The 25931-nt window shown below is 43.6% G+C and overlaps 1 protein-coding gene across 2 annotated transcripts; it reads right to left on the bottom strand.

Annotated features, from left to right (window-relative positions):
- Nucleotides 1–25889, bottom strand: SS18L1 (SS18L1 subunit of BAF chromatin remodeling complex). Of its 2 annotated transcripts, none has more exons than XM_039346498.1 (11): nt 25366–25889; nt 17118–17194; nt 15313–15397; nt 12746–12890; nt 11475–11672; nt 10892–11056; nt 8093–8194; nt 5811–5903; nt 4283–4402; nt 2227–2354; nt 1–860 (listed from the first exon to the last, which is right to left on the bottom strand). In XM_039346498.1, the coding sequence occupies exons 1-11, from the start codon at nt 25525–25527 to the stop codon at nt 834–836; spliced, it is 1302 nt and encodes a 433-aa protein (XP_039202432.1). In that variant the 5' UTR covers nt 25528–25889; the 3' UTR covers nt 1–833. The 2 variants fall into 2 exon arrangements, with proteins under 2 accessions (XP_039202432.1, XP_039202433.1); XM_039346499.1 differs by having other exon boundaries at nt 25076–25888.
- Between the last annotated feature and the right edge of the window lie 42 nt (nt 25890–25931).

Consider the following 25931-nt stretch of genomic DNA (forward strand, 5'->3'; position numbering starts at 1 on the left):
GGAGAAGCACAGCTAAGGAAAAGAGGGAAAAAATGGCGGACTGTGTTGTTTGGCGACCCCGTGAAATGGTCGTTCGATCCCAAATGGGGTCGCGACCCACAGGTTGAGAACCGCTGTTCTATGTCCTAACAAATTGAAGATGAATGAGTCATATACAAAATTACTGTCCCAATCTCAAATATATATCGCTACATCCCAGTAGCTGTGATTTCCATCCTAGCTCAATTAAGTAGATTTTAGAATACACTGAGCCCAATTCGAATCTAACGAAGAGCAACCTATTTCAAAGGAAGTGCCCCTGGGAATAGCTGAAACACATCTGGGTTGGGATATCCCAATGCCAAACCAGTTGGGTGAACAGAAAATGAAAGATATATTCAGTTATATGCTTGTCATACAGCCCATAAAGAACTTCCCGCTGGGTAGTGGTCCATCGGATCCGAAGGAGGCTAGGCTGCCAATGATATTGTGAAAAAAAATAATAAGCAGATAAAAAAAATGCTATGTGACCTCTTGGTTTCTCCAACTTTATACCTCAAAAGAGGAGGTGGCAAAAAGTGATGGAAGAACTTCTGCAAGGATTATTAACAGCAGCACCAAAATGTACCAGACCATCCAAACATTGCCTCGTTGCCAGTACTGTAATGCACTGTTTCATATCCAGCATGAAATGAATACTATTTCACATACAAACGCTTCTCTGTGCTACAGCGGTATCCAACATCTTACGATCCATCATCAATCATTAAAAAAAAAAGACTTGCCCATACATCCAAGTTCCAAAAAAATGGACATAAATATTGAAAACAAAGGTGACACAGGCGCTTGTCATTTTATTGCTGATAGTTTCCATACTGGCCCTGTTAAACATTGGGAAAGTGAATAAGAGAGAGGAATTAATGTAATAATTCATTTCTACGCACAGTGTAAAGTACAATCCCCCCCTTTCCTTTACAGAATTTAAGGACATAATAATAATAATAATAATAACAACAACAACAACAACAATAATAATAATAATAATAAAGTTGGAAGGGGCCTGGGAGGTTATCTAGTCCAACCCCCTGCTCAGGCAGGAAACCCTATACTATTTCAGACAAATAGTCTGTCCAGTCTCTTCTTAAAAACTTCCAGTGTTGGAGCATTCACCACTTCTGGAGGCAGGTTGTTCTACTGGTTAATTGTTCTAACTGTCAGGAAATTTCTCCTTAGTTTGTCAAGGACAAACTTTCCAAATATCTGTCAGATTTTCTCAAAAGTGATCAGGACTGGAGAAGAAAGGCACAGAGACAACCTTCCCCATGCTTAGAGTTAATAAGATTGGGAAAAATATCTCAAGGGAGAACAGAACAAAAATTTCGGAAAGTACAGGTAGCCTTTGACTCACAACCATTTCTTTAGTGAGCGTTCGAAGTTACAACAGCATTGAAAAAAGTGACATGGCCGTTTTTCACACTTAGGACCGTGGCAGCATCCCCAGGGTCACGTGACCAAAACTCAGAGGCTTGGCAACTGACTCATACTGATGACACTAGCAGTGTCCCCGGTCATGTGATCCCCTTTTGTCACCTTCTGACAAGCAAGCTCAATGGGGAAGCCAGATTCACTTAACAAGCGTTTTCCTAACGTTAACAACTGCAGTGATTCATTTAACAACGGTGGCAAGCAAAGTCATACAGTGGGGCAAAGCTCACTTAACAAGTATCTCGCTTAGCAACAGAAATTTTGGGCTCAATTGTGGCCGTACGTCGAGGACTACCTGTACCGATTGTTTCCCAAATACCATCTTTTTTTTTCTTAAATACTTTTAAAAAAAAAAAAATACTCCAAATTTCATTCATTCTTGGTGATTTCTCTTTCAAGGAACCTCACTTTCATCTAGTTTCACTTTTTTAAGAGGTACCTCTTCTGGTTTAATTTTGGGAGCGCACAGATACCCTACTGGAATATTGTGGGTGCAATACCGTTGACCCCCTTGAGTGAAATGAAAATAAATTTCACTACATATTTCAGAGTAGGCATAAGGTTACTGTGAAAATACAGTAGAATACAGATGGTCTGCCCTGAAAACAAGTTGTTCAAGCAAATAAGTCTTATTTCTCAACTATTTCTTTTTCAGGAGTAAAGCTCCCACACCTGGAGCTTCCCAATGCTCTTTGGGTCTACGATTTTTCATTTCGCCCAGCCCAACGCATTTCATGTCAGCTCAATCCCTTCCCGGCTTACCTGTTCATAGCCATAAGACCTCTGTTGCTGTGCAGATGGTCCAGTTTGTGAAGCTCTGTAGCTTCCGTACTGTTGGCCCTGTCCTTGTTGGTAACTAGAATATTGTGACGAAGTTCCTTGGGCAGGTCCTGAGGGGGAAAAAAAGAAACAGCAGAATGTTTGACAAGAGTTCAAAAGACAGGGATCAAATCCCAACTTCTGTATTCTTTGGTTTGCTGGTTTTCTGTGACTGGACTTTTCACATTTAGCAATCGGGAGGTTTAGCCGAAGGAAACGGGCACTTGGATCGCCTGCAAACTTTTTCAGGATTCCACCTTAAGACCTCTCCCTAAGAAGGCAACAGGACCTCTCATAGTGGCAGGACAGACTCACTGATTGAAGAATTTTTAAAGGGAAATTGCAGTACTTAATGCAATGGAAGGGATATCCGTTGTCTGAGGCCACCTGGGTGAAATCTAGCGATGTAAAAGCTGACAGACTCATTAATAGGTTCTATAAGAAACACCCTAACAAACCAAGAGACAACCTCTAACCTGTGCTTTTGTTTGTATTACAGGATTTGTCCTTTTTGTAAGGGGGAGGGGGCGGATGCCAACGCTGCTAACATCGGATATTTTTGCTTTGACAACAGATGGAAATGCAGCCATTTTCCTCTATTGCTTTTAGAGTTAGATGATGCTGGGAGGGAGAATGTGGATGAGAGTCCAGCTAGTCATAACAATAATAACTTAGCCATGGGAACCCAAGGTCATTGGACCCAGAGTTGATAGAGTTTTGGCAGGCTTCAAGCTAATTGGGAAATGTGATTTATGACTGTTTATTGGAGGAGGGAATTGTGCTTTGTTACTTTTTACCCAAGGGAGGGGAATTTAGTTTTTGGTTTCAACTATGTAGTGGCGATACTTTGTTTCTCGAAGAAAAGATTCTTTAAGGTAAACAATGCCTCGAAGTTCTTTTGAAGAGTTTCATCTATCGGAACCATGACAGACTACCTGTATTCAACACCAGAACAACTCCTGGACCTTCATCTTTGTTGGAAACAACTCTCTTGCTCCTTGACCTGCCTTTCTTTACCTTATAGTTCCTCTTGTGAAGTCATCCCTGGCTTTTGATTGCTGGCCAGGAATTCAGCTCTGAAATAAAGGACTTCTTTCTAAGCTCTTCAAGCTATCTATCTTTCAGGTACTTTCTGTAGACTTGACATATTTTTTGTTCCAGTTGTGAGGCAAGAACCCCCTTACGGTTTTGCTTTGTGTGAAAGTCTTGATCTGAGTTACAACCATTAGCTTGTGTGTCTTTATGTACTGAACTCCTTTACAGCCTGGCTAATTGCAGCAGTTAGAATCAATGTGCTAATTCACTGAGGTTATTGTTCAGCCTTGGACCAAAAGTGCATAACTGGAGTGTTTAGTTTAATCTGGATTGGTGTGAAAGTCTCCCCTCAGATTCCCATCATACTGAGTAACCTGCCTTCCAGTTGTGAGCCCAACATTTTTACTGCTAAGCAAGACAGTTGTTATGCAAGACATTTTACAATCTTTTTTGCCCAGGTTGTTAAGATATTCACTGCAGTCGTTAAATTACTTGTGTGATTGTTACGAATCTGGCTTCCCCAGAGACTTTGCTTGTCAGAAGCCAGTTGTGAAGGTCACAAATGGTGATCACATGATTCCAGGACAGTGCGACCACCACAAATACATGCCAGTTGCCAAGCACCCAAATTTTGATCACGCAACCACGGGGAGGCTGCAGCAGTCGTGTGAGAACCGTGTGAAAAATCTCACACTTTTTCAGTGCCATAGTAACTTCCAACGGTCAATAAATGAATGGCTGTAAGTCGAGGACTACCTATATTGAGTATACTATCATCGTTGGATAACTATACATCAAACCACCAAGAAACAAATCACATCTGAACCTGGTCAGTCTTTTTCAGCACCATCTGATATGGACACAAAGGTTCTGGGGACAGTGCCTGTTAAGAATTTCTCCCTGAGAAACTGAAGTCAGAATTGACATTTTCTGGCAAACAAAAGGCAGGATGGGGTGTTCTCACCGTATCCTTGCTGTTGTCCTGGATAAGTTTGTTGATTTGAGTATTGCTGCTGGGAATACGTTTGCTGCTGGGCAGCTCCTTGTTGGTATCCGGCTTGCTGTTGGCTGTATTGGGAATTCCCTAAAAGACAACAGATCAGCACAATGGATTGGCAGGGTTATAATATACACAGGGAAGGTAATAACAATAATAACAACAAATAATAATAACAAATAATAACAAATAATAATAACAAATAATAATAATAGTAGTAGTAATAATAGTAATAATAAAGTTGGAAGGGACCTTGGAGGTCATCTAGTCCAACCCCCTGCTCAAGCAGGAAGCCCTATACCATTTCAGACAAATGGCTGTCCAGTCTCTTCTTAAAAACTTCCAGTGTTGGAGCATTTACCACTTCTGGAGGCAGGTTGTTCCATTTATTAATTGTTCTAACTGTCAGGAAGTTTCTCCTTAGTTCTAGGTTGCTTCTCTCTTTGGCTAGTTTCCATCCGTTGCTTCTTCTCCTGCCTTCAGGCGCTTTGGGGAATAGCTTGACTCCCTCTTCCTTGTGGCAGTCCTTTTAAGTATTGGAAGACTGCTATCATGTCACCCCTAGTCCTTCTTTTCACTAGACTGGGTATACTAGTTCCTGCAATCATTCTTTGTATGTTATAGCTTCTAAGCCCCGGATCATCTTGGTTGTTCTGTTACTCTATATGTGTCTTTGCATGAGTCAGTTTTGCCTCCTGGCAACTGCCTGAACCAGTCACTACAGTTTTCTTAGTTATTAGGACTGCTTTGCCCTTGTCTTCTTCTTCCTTGGGCTGAGAAAGGAAGGACTGTCCAAAGTCAACAACAACAACAACAATATTAATAAAGTTGGAAGGGACCTTAGAGGTCATCTAGTCCAACCCCCTGCTCAGTCAGGAAACCCTATATACCAGTGATGGCGAACTTTTTAGAGACCAAGTGCCCAAACTGCAACCCAAAACCCACTTATGCATGGTAAGGTGCCCGGTGGGCGTGGCCCATTGGATGGGTGTGGCCCATTGGGTGGGCGTGGCTGCAATGGTAACAGCAGACTGGGTGGGACTAAAAAGTTCAATCAATCAATTCCAACTTTGCAAGATCTTTTTTTTTTCCCGCGAGAAGTTGAAATTGACTAATTGAACCTTTTTTTTTTTTGTACATGGCGGCAGAGGCCTAAAGCGAAAAGGTTTTATAAAACCCAGCTAAAGGCCTAGGACTGGAGCGACGGCCCGTGTGCCCACAGAGAGGGCTCTGAGTGCCGCCTCTGGCAGCCGTGCCACAGGTTCGCCACCACTGCTATATACCATTTCAGACAAATGGCTGTCCTCTTCTTAAAAACTTCCAGTGTTGGAGCATTCACCACTTCTGGAGACAGGTTGTTCCACTGGTTAATTGTTCTAACTGTCAGGAAGTTTCTCCTTAGTTCTAGGTTGCTTCTCTCCTTGATTAGTTTCCACCCATTGCTTCTTGTCCTGCCTTCAGGTGATTTGATTTGTAAGATAACTGATCCCCTTACCTCCTTCGTAATAGTGCTGTGTGGAGTCCTCAAATGATCGATCATAGCTTTGCTCAGAATAAGACGACTGCTGATACGCATAATCACCGTGGCCTATTTTCAGATAACAAAACAAAACAAAACAAAACCCCATAAAAGCGATGCCACAAACAGAGTTTAAAGAAAATGATTTCTATGATTTAGAAAAGGAAGAGGCATATATCACATGGTAAAATGGAGAAGGGACCCTTTATGCCATATTTTTATCTTCATTTGTGTATCATTCTAATTACAGATTGCCTGAATGCATTCTAGGTGTTGGGAGTTTGCTGCTACAAACTATTAGAGAAACTTTGCACCTTTTTACAAATTGCAATTTTTCATAGAAAAAGGAAATGCCAATAATTTTTTCCAGTTTTACAGGATCAAATTACTGAAAGATAGTTGAATAAAACTGCCTTGACTGTTGAGAAAAAAGACAGCAGACTTTAGAAGTGGGCGTCTAAAATAAAAACTGATTATAAGTGTCTGAATTTTAGAATAGTGAAATTCACATCTAATGAGAAAGACAGCTTATGAAATTCTCAGGAGCAGAGACTATAACAGGGTTTCTGCTTATATGTTTCTGCTCTTTTTTAATCATCTAGGCCAGGGGTAGGCAACCTTGGCTCTTTTATGACTCGTGGATTCCTGAGACAGCATGGCTCAGCTTGGAAACCTCTCCCTTTCCCCTCAGCAGGGCTGGCTCAGGAATTCTGGGAGTTGAAGTCCACGAGTCATAAAAGAGCCAAGGTTGCCTACCCCTGATCTAGGCAAATCATGTTTATTGTGTCCAGGGATATTTTTTCTCACATTTACCTTCACCAACTCAGAGCTGTGATGCGTGTAAAAAGGATGGGGCTTCAGTCGTATGTTGCTGGCTGCCATGTTGACTTTTTTGGCCCCCTGCCTGCAGGCACCCCCTGCACCATCTCTGCTGGCATTGTGACAGGTCACACTATATTGAATGGGATACAACTACTCAGAGGAGGTGCTAAAGTACTTTCCAGGAAGGTCATACAATTTCCAGAACAGATGTTATGTCCCTAACTTGGTGCCTTCCAGATGTGTTGCAACAATTCACAGGGATGTCTGCAGCAAGCTGGAATTTTGTAGAAATATTGTGATGTCAGAGTGCAAATTCCTGCCTTTTCATAACAGAATAACAGAGTTGGAAGGGACCTTGGAGGTCTTCTAGTCCAACCCCACTGCTCAAGGGGAAACTCTATGCCATTTCAGACAAATGGTTGTCCAGTCTCTTCTTAAAAACTTCCAGTATTTGAGCACCCATAAATTCCTGAGGCAGGTTGTTCCACTGATTAAGTGTTCTGAGTGTCAAGAAATTTCTCCTTAGATCTAGGTTGCTTCTCTCCTTGATTAGTTTCCATACTTGCATACGATGTCAGGCCCAAGTAAAAAGGAACAAAAAAGGCATCCTGAATTGTAACATATAGTCTTTTACCAGCCCCCACATATTCCTGTGGACTTCACTACTTAAAATCCCCCAGCTTCACATGAAACACATGAAATATTAGTACAGCTTTATAAAGCCTTGTAAGGCCACACCTGGAATACTGCATCCAGTTTTGGTCACCACATTACAAAAAAGATGCTGAGACTTTGGGAAAAGTGCAAAGAAGAGCAACTAAGATGATTAAGGGCCTGGAGACAAAAACATATGAAGAACGGTTGCAGGACTAGGGGGGACATGATATCAGCATTCCAGTATTTGAGAGGTTGCCACAAAGAGAAAGGGGGTCAACTTATTTTCCAAAGCACCAGAGAGCAAGACAAGAAACAACAGATGGAAACTAATCAAGGAGAGAAGCAACCTGGAATTAAGAAAAAACTTCTGAACAGTGAGAAGAATTAACCAGTGGAACAGCTTGCCTCCAGAAGTTGTGGGTGCTTCATCACTGGAGGTTTTTAAGAAGAGACTGGACAGTCACTTGTCTGAAATAGTATAGGGTCTCCTGCTTGAGCAGGGGATTGTCACTAGAAGACCTCCAAGGTCCCTTCCAGCTCTATTCTGATTCTGATTCAGCTAGGATGGGCAATGTCTCACTTAACAACAGAAAAATTCTGGGCTCCATTGTGGTCATAAGTTGAGGACAATCTGTAGTTTAAATTAAAATCAATTATATTCAGGTCATAGCTTCAGAGCATGAGAAATAGCCTCTAGTTTATCGTTTTATTTTATGTCCTAAGCCTCTTCCAATTCAGTGACATGTGGGCATACATCTTCCCCTGGTCAGCACCATTACCGTCAGGATAATATTGCTGGTTCATGGATTCCGAAGATCCTTGTCCATGACTGTATTGCTCACTATAATATTCCTCCTGACCCATGTACTGCTGAGAAGAACCTGAAAGACACAGAAAATATTAAGACCATCAGCAGCTTTGAAAATGCCTACATTTGGATTAGAGTTGAAAAGATGTTTTTATGACTCTAGCCCAGGGGTAGGCAACCCTGGCTCTTTTATGACTTGTTGACTTCAATACCCAGAATTCCTGAACCAGCCATGCTGACTCAGGAATTCTGGGAGTTGAAGTCCACAAGACATAAAAGAGCCAAGGTTGCCTACCCCTGCTCTAGCCTTAGCTATTTTATAGGCAACTGAAGAATATCATTAAGTCAGATCAGGAAACCTGGTGAGAAATTAAGAATAAAATGTTGTAACGAAAAAGGGGTTAATGTTTTTAAAAATGTTAAATAACAGAAGGATGTGTCTGCCAATATTTACAACTAGCTGTTCCCGGCCACGCATTGCTGTGGCTCAGTCTGGTTAAATGGAAAAGAAAGAAAAGAGAAAGCGCATGTTTGTAATATGTTTAATTTTACAATGCTTGTGGATATACAATATTTTTTGTTCCATTGTCTGTGCAGATATAGAGAGTGTCTGAAATCGTAGCGTGTGTTGCTTTTATGTCCAACAGATGGTGCTGTTTTTCACAAAAAGCATGTTTTTATCTGTCACAGGTGTGACATTTATATAATATAAGTATATAAAAACACGCGCGTATTCGAATGCAACGTTGTGTCAAAATTTCAAAGCAATCAGTGAAGAACCTTCGGAGATTTAAGATTTTGAACAAACGAACATTTACATTTTTATTTATATACGGTAGATTGAAAGATTTAAAGCAGACAAAAAGAGTTATGGGTTTGATTTTGTGAAAAACGAATCGGAAATCCTACTGTGTGGTAGGATTTATTGCTACCGTTTTCAAATTGTTATTGAATTTGGATTTGGAGAACAAACATGTAAAAGCACTGCATGATTCAGCAGGCAAGAAATTGTTGATATAATCTCATGCTTGAACAATGGGAGAATATGTGGACAAAAGGTTTAAAATTTACATTAAATTGTAACTTAAAAGAAATTTTTTTATAAGATGATGCATCGTTGGTATTTAGCATAAATAAGTTGTCAAGAATGTATAAAGGTATTTCAAATGAATGTTGGAAATATAAAAGTAAAGAAGGGACCGTTTACTGCTTATAGCGAAGTATCCTATTGCAATAGGATTCAAATTTTAATACAGAAGATTCTCAAAGTGAATATAAAGATAAAACCAGAAAACTTCCTTCTGGGTTTAATGGAAAAAGACTTGGGGAAAAAAATTGGAACTTTGATGCTATATATGTTGATGGCAGCAAGATTATTTTATGCACAAAATGGAAGGGCAGTTTGATTCCAACAATGGATGAATGGCTGCAGAAATTGATGGAGTTAGCAGAGATGGCTAAACTGATGGCTTTTATTAAAGACAAAAATACAGTTACTTTTGTTTCTGCTTGAAACAGCTTCTGGACTTTGTGCTCGAGGTGGGTAAAAAAATGAAACTTTGATTTTGGGTTTTACTGATTAGATAGGTTTGTTGTTATAGAAATGGCTAGTGCAGGGGTAGGCATCTATGCTGGCTCAGGAATTCTGGGAGTTGAAGTCCACGAGTCATAAAAGAGCCAAGGTTGCCTACCCCTGTAGTGTATACTATTATGCAAAAGTAAAAGTTGAGGTTGATGTTATTATGTTATTCTACTGCACCGAAGGGAGTCGGAAGTCAACGACTTTTCTTTCTTTTTCCCTCTTTTTCCCCACCCTTTTCCCTTCCCTTATCTTTCCTACTATTTTCTTTCATATTTTTGTATCTTATTATAGGTATTAATACATAAATAAACTAACATCTATTCGAGAAATTGGAAATAAAGTGGTGTAAAACGAAAATGGGTTGGCCCAGCTGGCCCAGCCCAAGGGTTGGGTTGGCCCAGCTGGCCCAGCCCAAGGGAGGTAAGGCACCCGCTGGAAAAGGGGAAAAAAATGGCGGACAGCCTTGCTTGGTGACCCCCGTGAAATGGTCGATCGACCCCAAATGGGGTCGCGACCCATAGGTTGAGAACCGCTGCCTTAACCATTACACCAAACTGCTCAAAGGAGGAGTTTCATGTCCGAGGCAGGACTAGAACTCACGGTCTCCCAATTTCTACCCTGATGCCTTAACCATTACACCAAACTGCTCAAAGGAGAAGGTTTAATAAGGACTGATCCAGTGGTTAGAATGCAGTAATGCAGCAAATGCTGCCCACAGTCTGGAGTTCGATCCTGACCGGCTCAAGATTGACTCAGCCTTCCATCCTTCTGAGGTCGGTAAAACGAAGACCCAGATTGTTGGGACAGTATGCAAATAATGGTTCTACATTGTGAACCACCCAGAGATTGCTGTAAAAGCACTGTGAGGTGGTATATAAGTCTAAGTACTACTGCTATTGCTCTCATCAAGCCTTTTAGCAGTGACTGGAATTAAAATAATTCTTTTCCAACTATGATTTTTCAGAGTACCTTTTAGCAAGATTTATTAATATCAAAGGGGGGGGGTCCACAAATTCTGCCAACTGAACCAATTCATACATTAGTGTGTCTGTTATTTTGTTTCCAACAGCTGTCCTTGGGGTGCCACAGGCAGGGAGCCTCACGAGTATTGAGAACATTGCTCCTTGCTATTTACACAACAGTCTCTGGGAATCTTTATCGATCTGGAAACCACTTTTTTGCACTCACCTTGCTGTGAAGCTCTATAAGAGCCCATTGGCCTCTGCCCCATGAGGCTGTTTCCTTGATTACTCTGGCTCATCATGGCAATGGAAGACTGCCCTTGGTAATGTTGAGTTCCTGGTTGTGCAGAGTTGTAATGTGATGTTGCTGCTTGCTGGTGAATCATGGAAACTGCAACACACACAAAAAAATGCAGGCTGGTTTCCCGTGACACGCTTAACTTGGCTGCTGAATTAACTGAATTTGCACAAAGTCCTAAACCACTATCACCATTAATTAAGGCTGCTTGGGTTGACCGAACATGCTACGTTCCAGAGAAAGGAACCCATGTTAATATTAACACCTAGATCCCTCTTCACGGTTGAGCCAGGTATACTCCTATTCTAGACCTCTGCATTTGCTTTTTCCTGCCTAAGTGCAGGACTTTACTTTTCTCACCACTGCACTTGCATCTCGTTGGGTAGTTTAATTAATTAATTAGTGCAATGAATCGATTGCAATTATTGAAAGCCAAGCTGGGCACTTGGGAGATCAAAGAGGCTGCTTTGGCCAAAGTAGGGCAAAAGGGCAAAGATACAGTCCACTGTACCTGGGTTGGACTGCATGCTGAGATTGGCTCGCGAGACGTAGTTGCCGATTGATCCCTGGCCTTGCAGGGCAACGGTCTGAGACGCAGGCACTGTGTGACTATAACTGGGCCCAGTTCCATGGCTGCTGAGACTCATGCTCAAGGAGGTCGTGGGAAGGGTGTTCTGGCCCGACTGCTGCATAGACACATGGTTGGGACCTAGGTAGAAGGCAAGCAGGAAAAAGATGCTCTGGTTTACAAAACATACCCTTTGATCAATCAGAATGTCGAGAGAGAGAGAGAGAGAGAGAGAGAGAGAAATATATAGAGATAGATAGATAGATAGATAGATAGATAGATAGATAGATAGACAGACAGACAGACAGACAGACACACACACACACACACACACACACACACACACACATACACACACATACACATATATATTTGTGTCACTTTCTCTGGATCTAGCTCAATTCCCTGTAACATAATCCTTGTTGAGTTGAGGGAACTAAGCTCTCAGCTCATTTTTAAAAAGTCCTAAAAATGCACTTCTCTTAGACAGATTTTTAATTCCTCATAATCTCATTTTGTTCTTAGTTGTATGATTTTATCTTTTTATGGTAAATGGCAAGTAAGTAGGGTAGACATCTATCCAAGATACATGTGCTTTCTTCCTTCGTTTTATTGTTTCTCGCTTTGGGATGTTAGTTGGCCAGAATTGTCTGGGAATTCAAGAGGCCTCTAAATCGGATGCATAGATGGATAGATGGATGGATGGATGGATGGATGGATGGACGGACAGATAGATACAGACAGACAGACAGAGATTTGTCATCTTTTTTCTTCCATACTACACAAACATTTTCTGGAATGTTCTTGTAATGCAACGTAAGGAGAAATGGTTTTGCGCTGATTTGAGACTGGATCAACATTTTCACGCTTAGCTTCCCACATTCTGGGTATCCTGTGGGAAAAAGTTGCGGTGGCAGAATCCCAGCTGCTGCTATATAAACGGCAAACATGCAAACTTCTTCCATAGTTTTTGAAATGCATTGGGCCAATGTTGCTCAACCTCGTCAACTTTAAGAGATGTGGACTTCACCTCCCCAGAATTCCCCAGCCAGCACTGGTTGACTAGGGAATTCTGGGAGTTGGAACTCCACGCCTCTTCAAGTGGCCAAGGCTGAGAAACACTGCATTAGGCTCTAAGCACTCCACCCTGATTGGTTGCAAAGCCCGCTCCAAGCATCTGTGATGCAGTTGCCAGGCAACCGTGGAACTCTTACCATTGGTAATCTGGCTCTGCATGAGAGAGGATGCTGGAAGCCCCGTGCTGATGGCATCACTGAGGTTGCTTTGTGAATGGAGAGACTGACTGGAGGCACTCTGACTCATTCCAGCTGGGCCGAGGTTCATGTTTTGTGTTGGTGGCTGTAAGATAGGAACAAGAAGACAAGGTGTTTCTTAAAGAAGGGTCCTCAACCTGTGGGCCGTGGCCCACTACTGGATGCAGCCTATTGGCCACCGGGCCACATCAGTGGCTGGCCAGTGCATGTGTGCACTTGTGCACACAGCCCCACTCGAGTGTTGCTGCGAGTGCTCATGACCCCACTTGTATGAACGCTCACGGCCCCACTCATGCAAGCAACAGGTGTTCATGCACGCACATACACACCCGTCGGCTTGTGTTCACCCCCCACACAAAACCATCGCTTCTTTGCCCTCTCCCTTCACTCCAAGCCGCTAACCCCGAAAAGTTGGGGGATTCTCTTAAAGGAACCAGAAGTTTTTGGGGGGGATCTAGAAGGATGGATTGATATGACTTATATACAGGTAGTCCTCGACTTACAATAGTTCATTTAGAGACTGTTTGAAATTACAGCGGCACTGAAAAATGTGTCTTATGACCGCTTTTCACGCTTGTGACCATTGCAGCATCCCCATGGTCATATGATTTACACTCGGACACTTGACAATTGATTCATAGTTATGATGGTTGCTGTGTCCTGAGGTCACATGATCCCCTTTTGCGACCTTCTGACAAGCAAAGTCAATGGGGAAGCCGGATTCACTTAACAACACTGTTACTAATTTAACAACTGCAGCGATTCACTTAACAAATGTGGCAAGAACAGTCGTAAAATGAGGCAAAATTCACTTAACAAATTTCTCACTTAGCAACATAAATTTTGGGCTCAATTGTGGTCATACGTTGAGGGCTACCTCTATTTACTCATCTTACCATGGTGACTCTAGATACAGTTGCTCACCCAGAATTTAAATAAAAGAGCAAGATGTAATGTAAACAATAGACAAATCATCATCATCATCATCATTATCTATGTTTTAGGTTTGGTTGGAAGAAAAAAAAGTGTGGGCACATCTAAGTCTTTAAAGCCTTACCCAGGAAGCCAACAGGGTCAGGGATGCTGTTTTAGGTACAATAAAAGAGACATAACTCCTAGGTGCCTCTAGATGGCACTGTCTAATAAATAGGACCCAGAAGACATCAACTTTGACAGTTCTGGTATGGTATAGCACCGTGGTGGCGAACCTATGGCACGCGTGCCACAGGTGACACGCAGAGCCCACTCTGTGGGCACGTGCACCGTTGCCCCAGTCCTAGGCCTTCAGCTGGGTTTTATAAAACCTTTTCGCTTTAGGCCTCCGCCGCCGTGTACAAAAAAAAAAAGGTTCAATCAATCAATCAATTGCAATTCTCGCAGGGAAAAAAAAAAGATCTCACAAAGTTGGAACTGATTGATTGAACTTTTTAGTCCCACCCAGTCTGCCGTTACCACCGCAGCCACGCCCACCCAACAGGCCATGCCCACCCAATTGGCCACACCCATCCGGCACCCGACGATACATAAGTGGGTTTTGGGTTGCAGTTTGGGCACTCGGTCTCTAAAAGGTTCGCCATCACTGTACTATAGCAAGTAGAGAGGGAGACAGATGGTCCTGTAAATCAGGGGTCCCCCCAATCCCCGGTCCCTGGACCGGTACTGGGCCACGGCATGTCAGCAACTGGTCCGCACAAACAAGCAAAGTCCCATCCGTGGGATGCAGGCACCACACAAAACGACGCATTCTCTGGTCCGTGGAAAAACCTTTCTCCACAGAACCAGTCCCTGGTATCCAAACGTTTGGGGACCTCTGCTGTAAATAACCTGGTTCTGGGCCATGCAGAGCTTTGCAGGGGATCACCAGCACCTTGAGTTGCACTGGAAGTCTCCTGGGAGGCTCACAGAGGTGTTACATGGTCATATTGTGAAGTGTGGGTCCTTGGTGCTCTCTGAGCTTGGTTGTTTTCTTGAAAATGTTTCATTATCTAATAAGATAACATCATCAGTGCATCAATGACACACGGATGATGTTACCTTGTTAGGTAATGAAATATTTGCAAGAAAACAACAAAGCTCAGAGAGCACCAAGGACCCCTCATTTCAACCCAGAGCTACAGATATTCTCCTTTATTAGATCAATTGTGTGTTTTCAGTTGCTCCGATGCAGGGGTCTTCAAACTTGGTCCTTTTATGACTTTTGGACTTCAACTCCCAGAATTCCTCAGCCAGGCAAGCTGGCTGAGGAATTCTGGGAGTTGAAGTCCACAAGTCACAAAAGGGCTAAGTTTGAAGACCCCTGCTCCAATGTATAAATATAAACCACGCTCCACATCGCTTGGTCCACAACACAAAAGATTAATTCCACTCCAACCCATATCAGGTGCATTTCTGGTTGCTCCCCCCAACTCTCATAAAGCACAACCAAAGGATTTTGCACAAACTAACAGAGTTCTCTTAAATGGCTCATTCAGTAATAAACTTGGGTTGATTTACATGCAGATACTTACAGCAGGCAGCAAGGACTGCATATTCTGATTAGAGTCTGCTATGGTGGCCAAGTAAACCAGATTTCTGTGTAAGATTTGTTGGTATCTAGAGACAAAAGAAAACAGCACATATCTGAGAAAAAGAAATTCTGTTGGAAATATTTCTCCTTTTAAACCTGCATCTGAACTTGGTACTTTCTTCTTTAAAATCCCAAACTTTTTGGCAGCCTTCAAATCACCCCTCACCTGCTTAACTCTAATAAGCAGCAATAAAGAAGCATTTATTCTAAAACTGCTAATATGTCAGTCCAAGAATAAAAAAAATGTTGGGTGCATTTTTGATCCTTGTAACTAACTCCATTCTCTTTGCACCAAAATGGCTGCCTGACACATTCATCTTTGTTCTGCATTTACATGACATGAAAGCTAAAGAGTTATTTGTTGTTGTTGTTAGTTGTGAAGTCGTGTCCAACCCATCATGACCCCATGGACAACATTCCTCCAGGTCTTCCTGGAGGAGTTACTAAAGGGTTCCTTACTCTCTGACCTGGTTGTTTTCTTGTAGACCTTTCATTACCCAACTAGATAACATCATCAGTGTATCACTGGTACACTGATAATGTTACCTAGCTTGGGTAAAGAAGTCTGCAAGAAAACAACCGGGCTCAGAGAGCATCAAGGACCCCTCATTTCAACCCTGAGCTACTAATATTCTCCTCTGTCAGTTAAGAAAGACAGAGTCTGCTTTGCAGAGACAGAATCAGACACAGCATTAATACATCCAGTGCCAAGGAACTCACAAAACACACTGGATTTCGAGAGTGATTGGGGGCTTAAAATGGATGCTAAATATTCCTGGATGATTCCGATCACTGGAATGAAATGGCTTGAAATGGGAAAGGGTGCAAGAAGGAAGAGAAAAGCACCGGAAATTTCTGCAGTTTTAGAGATGCAGGCATGCTGATGCAGCCTGTCAGAATGGGATGAACTAATTTGAGTGTGAATTTCACTACATTATGCTTTGTTGTCTGCTGAACCCAGTGGAAGTTACACAAGTGGAAGTTACACAACCTCTTAGACCAGGGGTGTCAAACTGCCGGCCTGCAAGCCGGATGCGTCGAGCCAAAACCACACTCACCCCATTGCCAGCAATGGAAAAAAAGTCATGATACGTTGCAACACGTCACGTGATGTTGCGAGTTTGACACCCCTGTCTTAGACTAAGCTAAATTGGATTTGGTAATTTGGGGTTCAGCTTTGGTTGAGAGACCAGCCATTGCTTTAACCTATTGGGTGACCCCCAACTCTCATGTTAAAGCTAGAATTTCATTCATAGGTGTAGCACAATGGTGAAACAGATGTCAGACCAAATGAAACATGGTTCAAAACAGTCACCTTTAGAGACAAATGCTTTAGAGCAGGTCTCTCCAACCTTGGCCACTTTAAGACTTGTGGTCTTCAACTCCTAGAATTCCCCAACCAGCATGGCTGGCTGAGGAATTCTGGGAGTTGAAGTCCACAAGTCTTAAAGTGGTCAAGATTGGAGATCCCTGTGTTAAAGGCCAAACACATCTGTGGAGGAGAGTAAAAGAAATCAAGATAGCTGCCATAGTATATAGAAGAAACGGGGCTTGGAAGATGTGGTTGCAGCCACCATCTTGACTTTTCTGACCCCTTGCGTCCCTCTAAAAAGAACAATGTAAAGATCCTGGCTTAAGACAAAGCAATTGTGGATGGCTACATTAGCCATAATGAAATTCTTCATCTGCTGACAGTTGGCCAGGAAATGACAATATTTTCGCACCAACCTATAAATTCATACTCACTGAGTACATTCTGCTGTTTTGCCCTTGCTCTGATAGTCCATAATGCACTGTATCAGATGGTGATTTTCATCCAACATCTGGATTTAAAAGCAACAAAAAAGATCAAGCCATTACCGACTGAAACATAGCTGAGAAATTCCATTTGATCCTGCTAAACTTAAAGATACTCCTTGCACAGCCTTTATGCCTTAAGTAGTATGAAATCTAAACAAGCAATTAGCAAAAGTAGTGGAACAGCATTTGCATTAATGGAAATGAGATGTTTCACCCATCATCTACATTATTTTTAATTTTTAAATTTGATTTATCCTGCCTTTATTATTTTGTCCACTCAAGGCAGCACATGTAGCAAATGTTCCTACCTCTTTTCACCAGCACAATAACCCTGTGAGAAAAAAACAACCCTGTGAGAAAAAAACAAACAAGAAAGTCCAATTGCCTTGTGAAAAAGCACCTTTGGGATAACAGTGAGATGGGTTGAGCTCAGTGGTGGGATTCAGCTGATTCTCACCACTTCGGCAGATCTGGTAGCTAATATTTTGTTGCCCAGGCCCAGAACGGACTTCTGGAAGCGGCATCCACACAGAGAACAGGTTGTTCACCTATCTGAACTGGTTATGCTATAGAAAGAGGAACTGGGCTTTATGCATTCTCATTGATGTTGGTCAATAAGGTGAGAATCTTCTCCAGGCCCAGTTTTTTTCAGCAGAAGCTACTGATATTAAACCTAGGAGGTCTTCATTTTAAAATGTGTGTTCCAAATTTAGAGGCAAATCGTATTTATGTGTCTTTTCAACCTCCTGTAATTTGTTTGCAAAATGCAAAGCTGGTTCAGAAGTGTCCGCTGGGTAGGTGTCAAAAGAGATCGTGTGATCAAAATCCCACTTCTTTTTATTTGCATCATGATATAGGTAAAAAAGAGGTAGCTTCAGCTGCATGATTGTAGCTGCCATATTGATTTTTTTTTTCATCCCCTTGGTTTGGACATGGCTGATGGTATTGATTGGCTTCACCCATGAAAGTAGCTGTGTGATGATGTGCTGCTTTTGCTTGAAGACAGCCATTGTAGATTGTCCTCTAGTTTATGGTTTGATGCACTTGTACAGGTAGTTTTTGAGTTACGGTCATAATGGAGTCTGCCCATCAGAGTTGTAAATCACGACGGTTGTAAATCAGGTCACCAGCATTAATGACCCAATTTCATGACTTCTTTGGTTGTTAAGCGAAATCGGTGGTTGTTAGACAAACCAAAAACTAGTCAAGGAGAGAAGCAACCTAGAACTAAAGAAAAATTTCCTGACAGTGAAGACAATTAATCAGTGGAATGGCTTGCCTCCAGAAGTTGTGGATGCCCCATCACTGGAAAACTTTAAGACAGGAGTTTTCAAACTTGGCAACTTTAAGATTTGTGGGAGTTGAAGTCCACAAGTCTTAAAGTTGCCAAGGTTGAAGACCCTTGCTTTAAGAAGACAGCAGGGGGTTGGACTACTAGAAAACCTCCACGTTCTCTTCCAACTTTATTATTCTGTTTGCTGTGGCTATGGTTATTCTAAAACCTGGAAATAAATGCATATTTTTGGCAAAACTGTCATAAAACACGATCATATTACCAGGAGACTCTGCCAACATCTGCAAATGTGGTTTGGTTGCCAAACACATGAAATGTGGTCACATGACTGCAGGGGGGGGGGCTCCAGCCATTGGAAGTTCATCTCTGGATTCTAAGTACCCCGAGACACATCTGTTGTAAATTTGAATGGTTGCTAAGTGACCAGTCTATAAGTCAAGGACTACCTCTAACTTATTTATGAAAATATGGATAGAAAAACGGTGACGTCTCACATTGCATGGTGTGATTTATGCATTGCATCACAATTCACAATAGTTCGCAATTCACAATGGATGAGTTCACACACTTGGATTAAACCAGAGTCAAAACCAGCCATTAGATTTACTTGTGACCTTAATATTCTTTGATTTGGGATGGACATATTACAGGAAATCAGACTATTGTGTTAATCGTGCTAAAACAAGCTAAGGTTCAACGTAATGTGTGAATCCATTCTCAAAGCAAAATATATATAAAAAAAACACACCCATAAATTGTAAGAGGGATAAATATGAATAAAATGTAGTGGGAAAAACTGCTTTAGAAAGCAACCAGGATTCTTATCAAATTCAAGGCCATTATCCTATCTTAATAAATGGCTACATTCACAAGACACACCGAATAACAAACTAAAGGATCAGATTTCAGCATTTTAACCTAGCACGTTAAGCTCCAGCTGTGGTGGTGGTCATGGAGAGCAAGAAAAAATGTGTTGGTTCCATAAATCACAGCTGAGTTAATCAAACAGACTAAAAGTGTGTGCACACATGGCTTATGCATAAACCCAAACAATGCATGGTAGTAATTGGCCAATTTGCCACTTTGATGTCATCCTTAAGAGCCACACTTCCTTTTCTTTAGCAGTTAATGGAATTGTCTCAATGGTGCTTTTTTTTTCAAAAGGCAAATGGACTTTCTTGGCTTTTGCTTGGAGACGTTTCGCTTCTCATCCAAGAAGCTTCTTCCGTTCCGAAGAAGAAGCTGAATGGAAGAAGAACAGAAGAAACGTCCTGGATGAGAAGTGAAACGTCTTCAAGGAAAAATGAAGTCCAGGTGCCTTTTGAAAAAAAGCATTTTTGGACAACCGTTACCTAATTGACTGAAAATCTCCCTAGACAGTCCATGGAGTTATTTGTTGCAGGATCCAATCTAGGTCAGTCATGGGGACTAGAAGCTTAGTCTTCTGAACTTTCGGATTCATGCTGCAGCCCATCCTCAGGGAACATCCCCAAAACAGACATTTCGCAGGGGTAGGCAACCTTGGCTCTTTTATGACTGGTGGACTTCAACTCCCAGAATCCCTGAGCCAGCATAGCTGGCTCAGGAATTCTGGGAGTTGAAGTCCACCAGTCATAAAAGAGCCAAGGTTGCCTACCCCTATGCTAGAGAGAAGTTCTCTTAGGATGGGCTTCTGCACAAGTCCGAAAGCTCAGAAGACTAAACCTTTGGTCCTGGTGACTGACCCAGATTGGATCTTGCAACATTATCCCAGGACACGTATACTTGCCTTTATTTGGAAATTATTTGTTTATATCAGATAAAATAAAATAAAATAAAAGCATTCCCCAGATGACTTCAATGAGATTGGCATAACTTATCCTCCATGTCAGGGATGGATAGATGGAATTCTGAGCTTTTTAACAACACAAATAGTTCTTGACATGCAACCATTCCTTTAATGACCATTCAAAGTTACAGCACTGAAAAAATAACTTATGACCAGTTTTCACATGTACAACCATTGCAGCATCCCCAGGGTCATGTGATCAAAATTTGGGTGCTTGGCAACTGACTCATCATCCCGGGGTCATGTGATTACCATTTGTTAGCTTCTTAGCTGGCTTTCGAAAAGCAAAGTCAAGGGGGGGAGCCAGATTCACTTAATAACCACCTGCTTCACTTAATAACTGCAGTGATTTGCTTAACAACTGTGGCCAAAAAGGTTATAAAATGGGGAGCGATGCACTTAACAACTGTCCTCCTTAGTCATGGAAATTTTGGGCTCCACTCGGGCCGTAAGCCGAAGATTACCTGCTCAGACAGTTCTTGACTTAAAACCATTATGAAGCCTGCCCATCACAGTGGTAAGTCGTGATAGACGTAAATTGAGTCACCCACATAATAATAATAATAATAATAATAATAATAATAATAATAATAATACAGTTGGAAGGGACCTTGGAGGTCATCTAGCCCAACCCCCTGCTCAGGCAGGAAACCCTATACCATTTCAGACAAATGGCTGTCCAGTCTCTTCTTAAAAACTTCCAGTATTGGAGCAATCACCGCTTCTGGAGGCAGGTTGTTCCACTAGTTAATTGTTCTAACTGTCAGGAAGTTTCTCTTAACATGATTTCATCAGTTTATTTGCAATCTCTTTCAGTGAATGAGACAGTGATAAAGCAATTGCCCCAGTCGTTAAGAGAACCACTGGTAGGTTACAGGGCTGATTTTGTTGAAAACTAGACGTAAATGCTGGTTTTTCTGCAAAACCATAATAAAACACAGCCATCACTGTGAGATGCTACAAACAGCCGTAAATGAGGCCCGGTGGCCATTGGAACTTCAAATCAGGGCTGGACATACCAGCCCCCCTCCCATGTAGGTTTGAACGGTCATTTTGAATGGTTGCTAAGTGACCGTCATCAGCTGAGCACTACCTACGGTGTATCCATTGCAATGGATCTACTTACTTTGGCTAACAAACTGTGGCTAAGGTGACCTAGAAAATGAAGGTCTATGGATATTCTCAGTCATCCAGCTCGTAATTATCCCAAAGGTGTTTTTTCACGAGGCAACTGGATTTTCTTCTATAAGAAGTCCAGTTGCCTCATGAAAAAGCATCTTTGGGATGGTTAGAAAATGAAGCATGGGCCTTTTTTGTAATTCTTGAGATGACTGTGAGTGTGATGTAGTGTCAGACTTTCTTAAGCCATCATCTTCCAATATTCTTTATCCATATTTCAATAAAGCAGCGATCTCCAAAATGATTTGATGCCAAAAAAAAGTAGTTGCGTATCCTTTGATATGTGTGGGTGTTTTCAAATCAGTGTTGATTCCTGGTGACTGCCTGGATAAGCATCTGCAGTTTTCTTAGCAAGATTTTGGAAGGGATTTTCAATTACCTTCTTCCTAGGACTGAGAGAGAAAGGCTGGTGCAAGATCACCCAGCTAGCTTTGTGCCTAAAATAGAACTGGAACTCTCCTAGTCTGGCATGTTAACCACTACGGAAGACATAAAGCAGTGGTTCTCAACCTGTGGGTCGGGACCCCATTTGGGGTCGAACGACTATTTCATGGAGGTCGCCAAATAACGCAGTCCGCCATTTTTCCCCCCTTTTCCTTAGCTGTGCTACTCCCTTTTATTCTATTGGCTTTTGAAAGCCAATAGAATAGACTCTCTTGAATAGAGTCTAATTCTATTGGCTTTCAAAAGCCAATAGGAATTGTCCAGGCTGTCTCTGCCCTGCTGAGCCGCCAAAAGTCCCATTCTGCAAACGGTGCTGCACCAGTTGAGTAGTCCTCGACTTACAACCGGTTGAGTAGTCCTCGACTTACGACCAGTTGGGGGGTCGCGGCATTAAAAAAGTTGAGAACCACTGACATAAAGGATGCTAGTTTGGTAGAACAAAAATATACAGGTAGTTCTCAACTAACAACCATTTAATGGCTGCTCAAAGTTACAAAGGCACTGGAAAAAGTGACTTATGGCCATTTTTCACACTTATGACCGTTACAGCATCCCCAGGGTCACTTAACCCAAACTCAGAGGCTTGGCAATTGACTCATATTTATGAGGGTTGCAGTGTCCGGGCTCAGGTGATCACCTTTTGCAACTTTCTAACAAGCAAGGTCAGTGGGAAAATCAGATTCACTTAGCACTTGTGTTACTAATTTAACAACTGTAGTGATTCGCTTAACAACTGTGGCAAGAAAGTTTGTAAAATGGGGCAAAATTCAGTCAACAAAAGTCTCATTTAGCAACAGAAATTTTGGGCTCAATTGTGGCAGTAAATTGAGGACTATCTGTAAATAAGAATGCCACTGAGGTAATATTTGAGGTGGTAATTTGGAAGCTCCTAGTCCAGGGGTAGGCAACCTTGGCTCTTTTATGACTCGTGGACTTCAACTCCCAGAATTCCTAAGCCAGCATGGCTCAGCTTGGAAACCTCTCCCTTTCCCCTCAGCATGGCTGGCTCAGGAATTCTGGGAGTTGAAGTCCACGAGTCGTAAAAGAGCCAAGGTTGCCCACCTCTGTCCTAGTCCATCCAGAGGCACAGAAATGGATGACTTTGGCCAGTCACTCCCTTTCCCGTGAACTAAATTAAAAATAAAATCTATAACCCAACTAGGCTAGACGAACATAGTAGATTACAGTCAGTAATCTTCAGTAAAGATGACTTCATGATGCACAAGACAGATTCCAGCCAACAATAGTAAGAATTATATCTGGGATGACTTTTCTTTTAAGTACTGTCAGTGCCACCTCATGCTTGCTAGGGCTTCATTACCATGTGGTAACATTCTGGACTCGGGGGAGAGTGGATGGGAGGGGGAATGCTTGTGGGGGGGGGAAGCAAAAGTTTTAACTGCTGTATCTTCCTGAGACACTGCCTCAAGGTCACCTGGCTGGTAGAAAAAAGCACCTGCATACCAACCTACGCTTGAAATGACAGTTCTGAAAACATCGTGCTTCAACCTGATTGGACAGGGGGGAGGTGTCAGCGATGGGAGGCAGTTAAGGGAGGGAAAAGTTGAACATAGGGATTTTGGTGTGCGATTCTCGGTTCTGGCTATCATTACTGCAATACATTTCTAATAAAACTATACCTTTCTCAACAAATGGCGCCAAGGATCATTTCTATTTAGGAGTACAAGCTGTGGTAGGTCTGACAGATACATTTTGCAACACGGGAAAATTGATTGGTTCCTATTCAGCAGTGAACAACCCACTTCCTGCTGTAGATGCTCCATTGTGCTCCATCAGTGAAAAATTTCAAGAAAAGATTGGACAGGCATTTGTCCACGAGGGCATTTTTCCAGAAGACTTTCAGGGTCCCTTCCCACCTGATGCTCCATCCTCTTCTCAAGTTCCTCCAGCTCGTGATCAAAGGCAATGATAAAAACATCCCCTGTTCTTCCAAGATTCTGAAAAGACCTTCTTGGGTCTTGGCTGAGGATCCTGGGAGATGTAGTCTCGGCACATCTGAAGAGCACCATCATTATTGGGACCACCATTGCTTCAGAGAAGGTGGGCGGATGGCTGGAGGGCAGCCGGGGCTGAAAATCCTGAGTATTGTTTACGCCTCAGCAGATCCAGGATGGCCTGCAGCTTCCTCTAAGGACCAGTTCCTTGCTTGGAAAAGGGAGACTGGAGAAAACCGGGGAGGGTCCTCGCTGTGCCGTCCCAAACTCGCCCAGGGAATGCACCTGCCTCATTCTGGCCTCCCTCCCATTAGGAGGGGCTCAATTCCCATCCAGAAACACCCACCCACCCACGCACGCACACCAGTCGACTCTCCCTCCCAACCAGCCTTTAGGAATTTCTCCGGAACGAAGGAACGAACGAATAAAAGAAAGAAAAGAGGGCAGCCTTACAGAGAAGGCAAACGATCCTCAAAGGCAGCCCGAAAGGGAATATTGCCAACTCTCCCGGCAGCCGCTCGTCACCGCTGCACGCGTTTCCCAGTTTCCCATCCGCAAACAATAATAAAAGCCTCCCCCTCCCCGTTCCAACAACCGGCGCGCACCGCCGCTCTTCGCGTGAATCCCCCCCTTTCCATTGATTTCCCCCCACCCACCCACCCGAGCCAAGCCTTCCCCCCAAGAAAGAAGATCGGGGACGAGACGGTGCGGGCAGAGAGGAGGGCTGCGTATCCCTTCCTCGCCCGTTCATCCCCCCCCCCTCCGCAAAGGCTAGACCGCTGCTAACCGCTGTCAAAGCGGCAGCCCGGGTCAAGGAGCGCCGCGGCTGAGCCCCGCAATCTGCAATGCGCCCGAGCGAGCCTGGCAGACGCCGCTCTCCGGGGCCGGCAGGGAACCAGCCCGGGGCTGCAAAGGGGATGAGCGCGTTCGGGGGGGGGGTTGCACGAGCTCGGAGCCCCTCGGCTTTGTTCTGCCTTTGGCCCCCCGGTCCTTGCAGCAGCAGCAGCCTCAGCCTTCCTTTTGCAAACGCCCCTTCGAGCCGGGAGCCTCGGCGAGGAAGGAAGCGGTGCCTCTCCGGCTGCTGACCGGGCTCGGGGAAGCTGGATGCAAGCCCCCCTCCCTCCCTCCCTGTGACACCCACGGCTGGTCCCTATTAAAGCAACCCCCTTCATGCCCCCCCCTTTTTGGGCTTTATTTGCGTTACCTTTTGGATAGTTTGCTGGGTGACCTCTCCTTTGCCTCTCGGGCGTGCAGAAGCAAAGGCAACCGACATGGTGGGGTGGTGGCGTCCGCTTGCCTTTTTGGACAAGGCGGGTCAGGCATGCAGGGGTTGCCCGGCTGTCCTAATCTTGTTATTATCTGGCCGCTATTGCCGTGCAAAGGGGCAGCCTTCGCCGCAGTGCATGAGGAGGGGAGCCCGAGGAAATGGTACAATCTGCGCCTTGCAATGAGCCTGCGGCATTGCACCAAGAGCCTTCCGTGCACCCCCTTTACCTGGACGCTTCTGCGCGCAATGCAAGGCGGAGAGCCAGCGACTGAGCTGGGGCTAAGGGAGAGACGGCCGAGCCACCTGAGCGGCTTTGCCTCCTCCTCTCCCTTCCCCCCCCCGTCTTTCTCCAAAATCCACCTTCCCTTCCTCCCCCTCCCCCTGCACATGGTGCATCCCTGTTGTCGGGTTTCCTGTCGCGAGCGAATCGCATCTCTTCCCTGATTTTGCCAATAAAGAGCATCTCGCTGCGCCAAGTGCGTAGAGAAAGAAGGCAGCGCTACGCCAAGTGCGTGGGAGCAGCAGGTGGAAAGACAGGGAGGAGAAGACGCGGGTTAACCCGCGCGTACGTCATCTGCGTAGCGTCGGCCAGCTTCCCGGCGGCTTGCCCGGTTCCCTTGCCTAAGCTATTAGAGTACGAAGAAGCCCAATCGCTTCCTGATCTATTGGGCTGACAGGCTGTGTTACGCCTCAGCCAGCTAAGCCAATCCCGCTCGCCGTTGTGTCCGGCCAAGAGCGTTGGCGACGGGGATAGGTCGAGCCGCCTACGGCTCCCAGTACGTGCTTGACGTAG

This window comes from Crotalus tigris, unplaced genomic scaffold (assembly GCF_016545835.1).
Source record: "Crotalus tigris isolate CLP2741 ecotype Arizona unplaced genomic scaffold, ASM1654583v1 scf7180000017999.2816498, whole genome shotgun sequence".
Taxonomy (NCBI): Eukaryota; Metazoa; Chordata; class Lepidosauria; order Squamata; family Viperidae; genus Crotalus; species Crotalus tigris.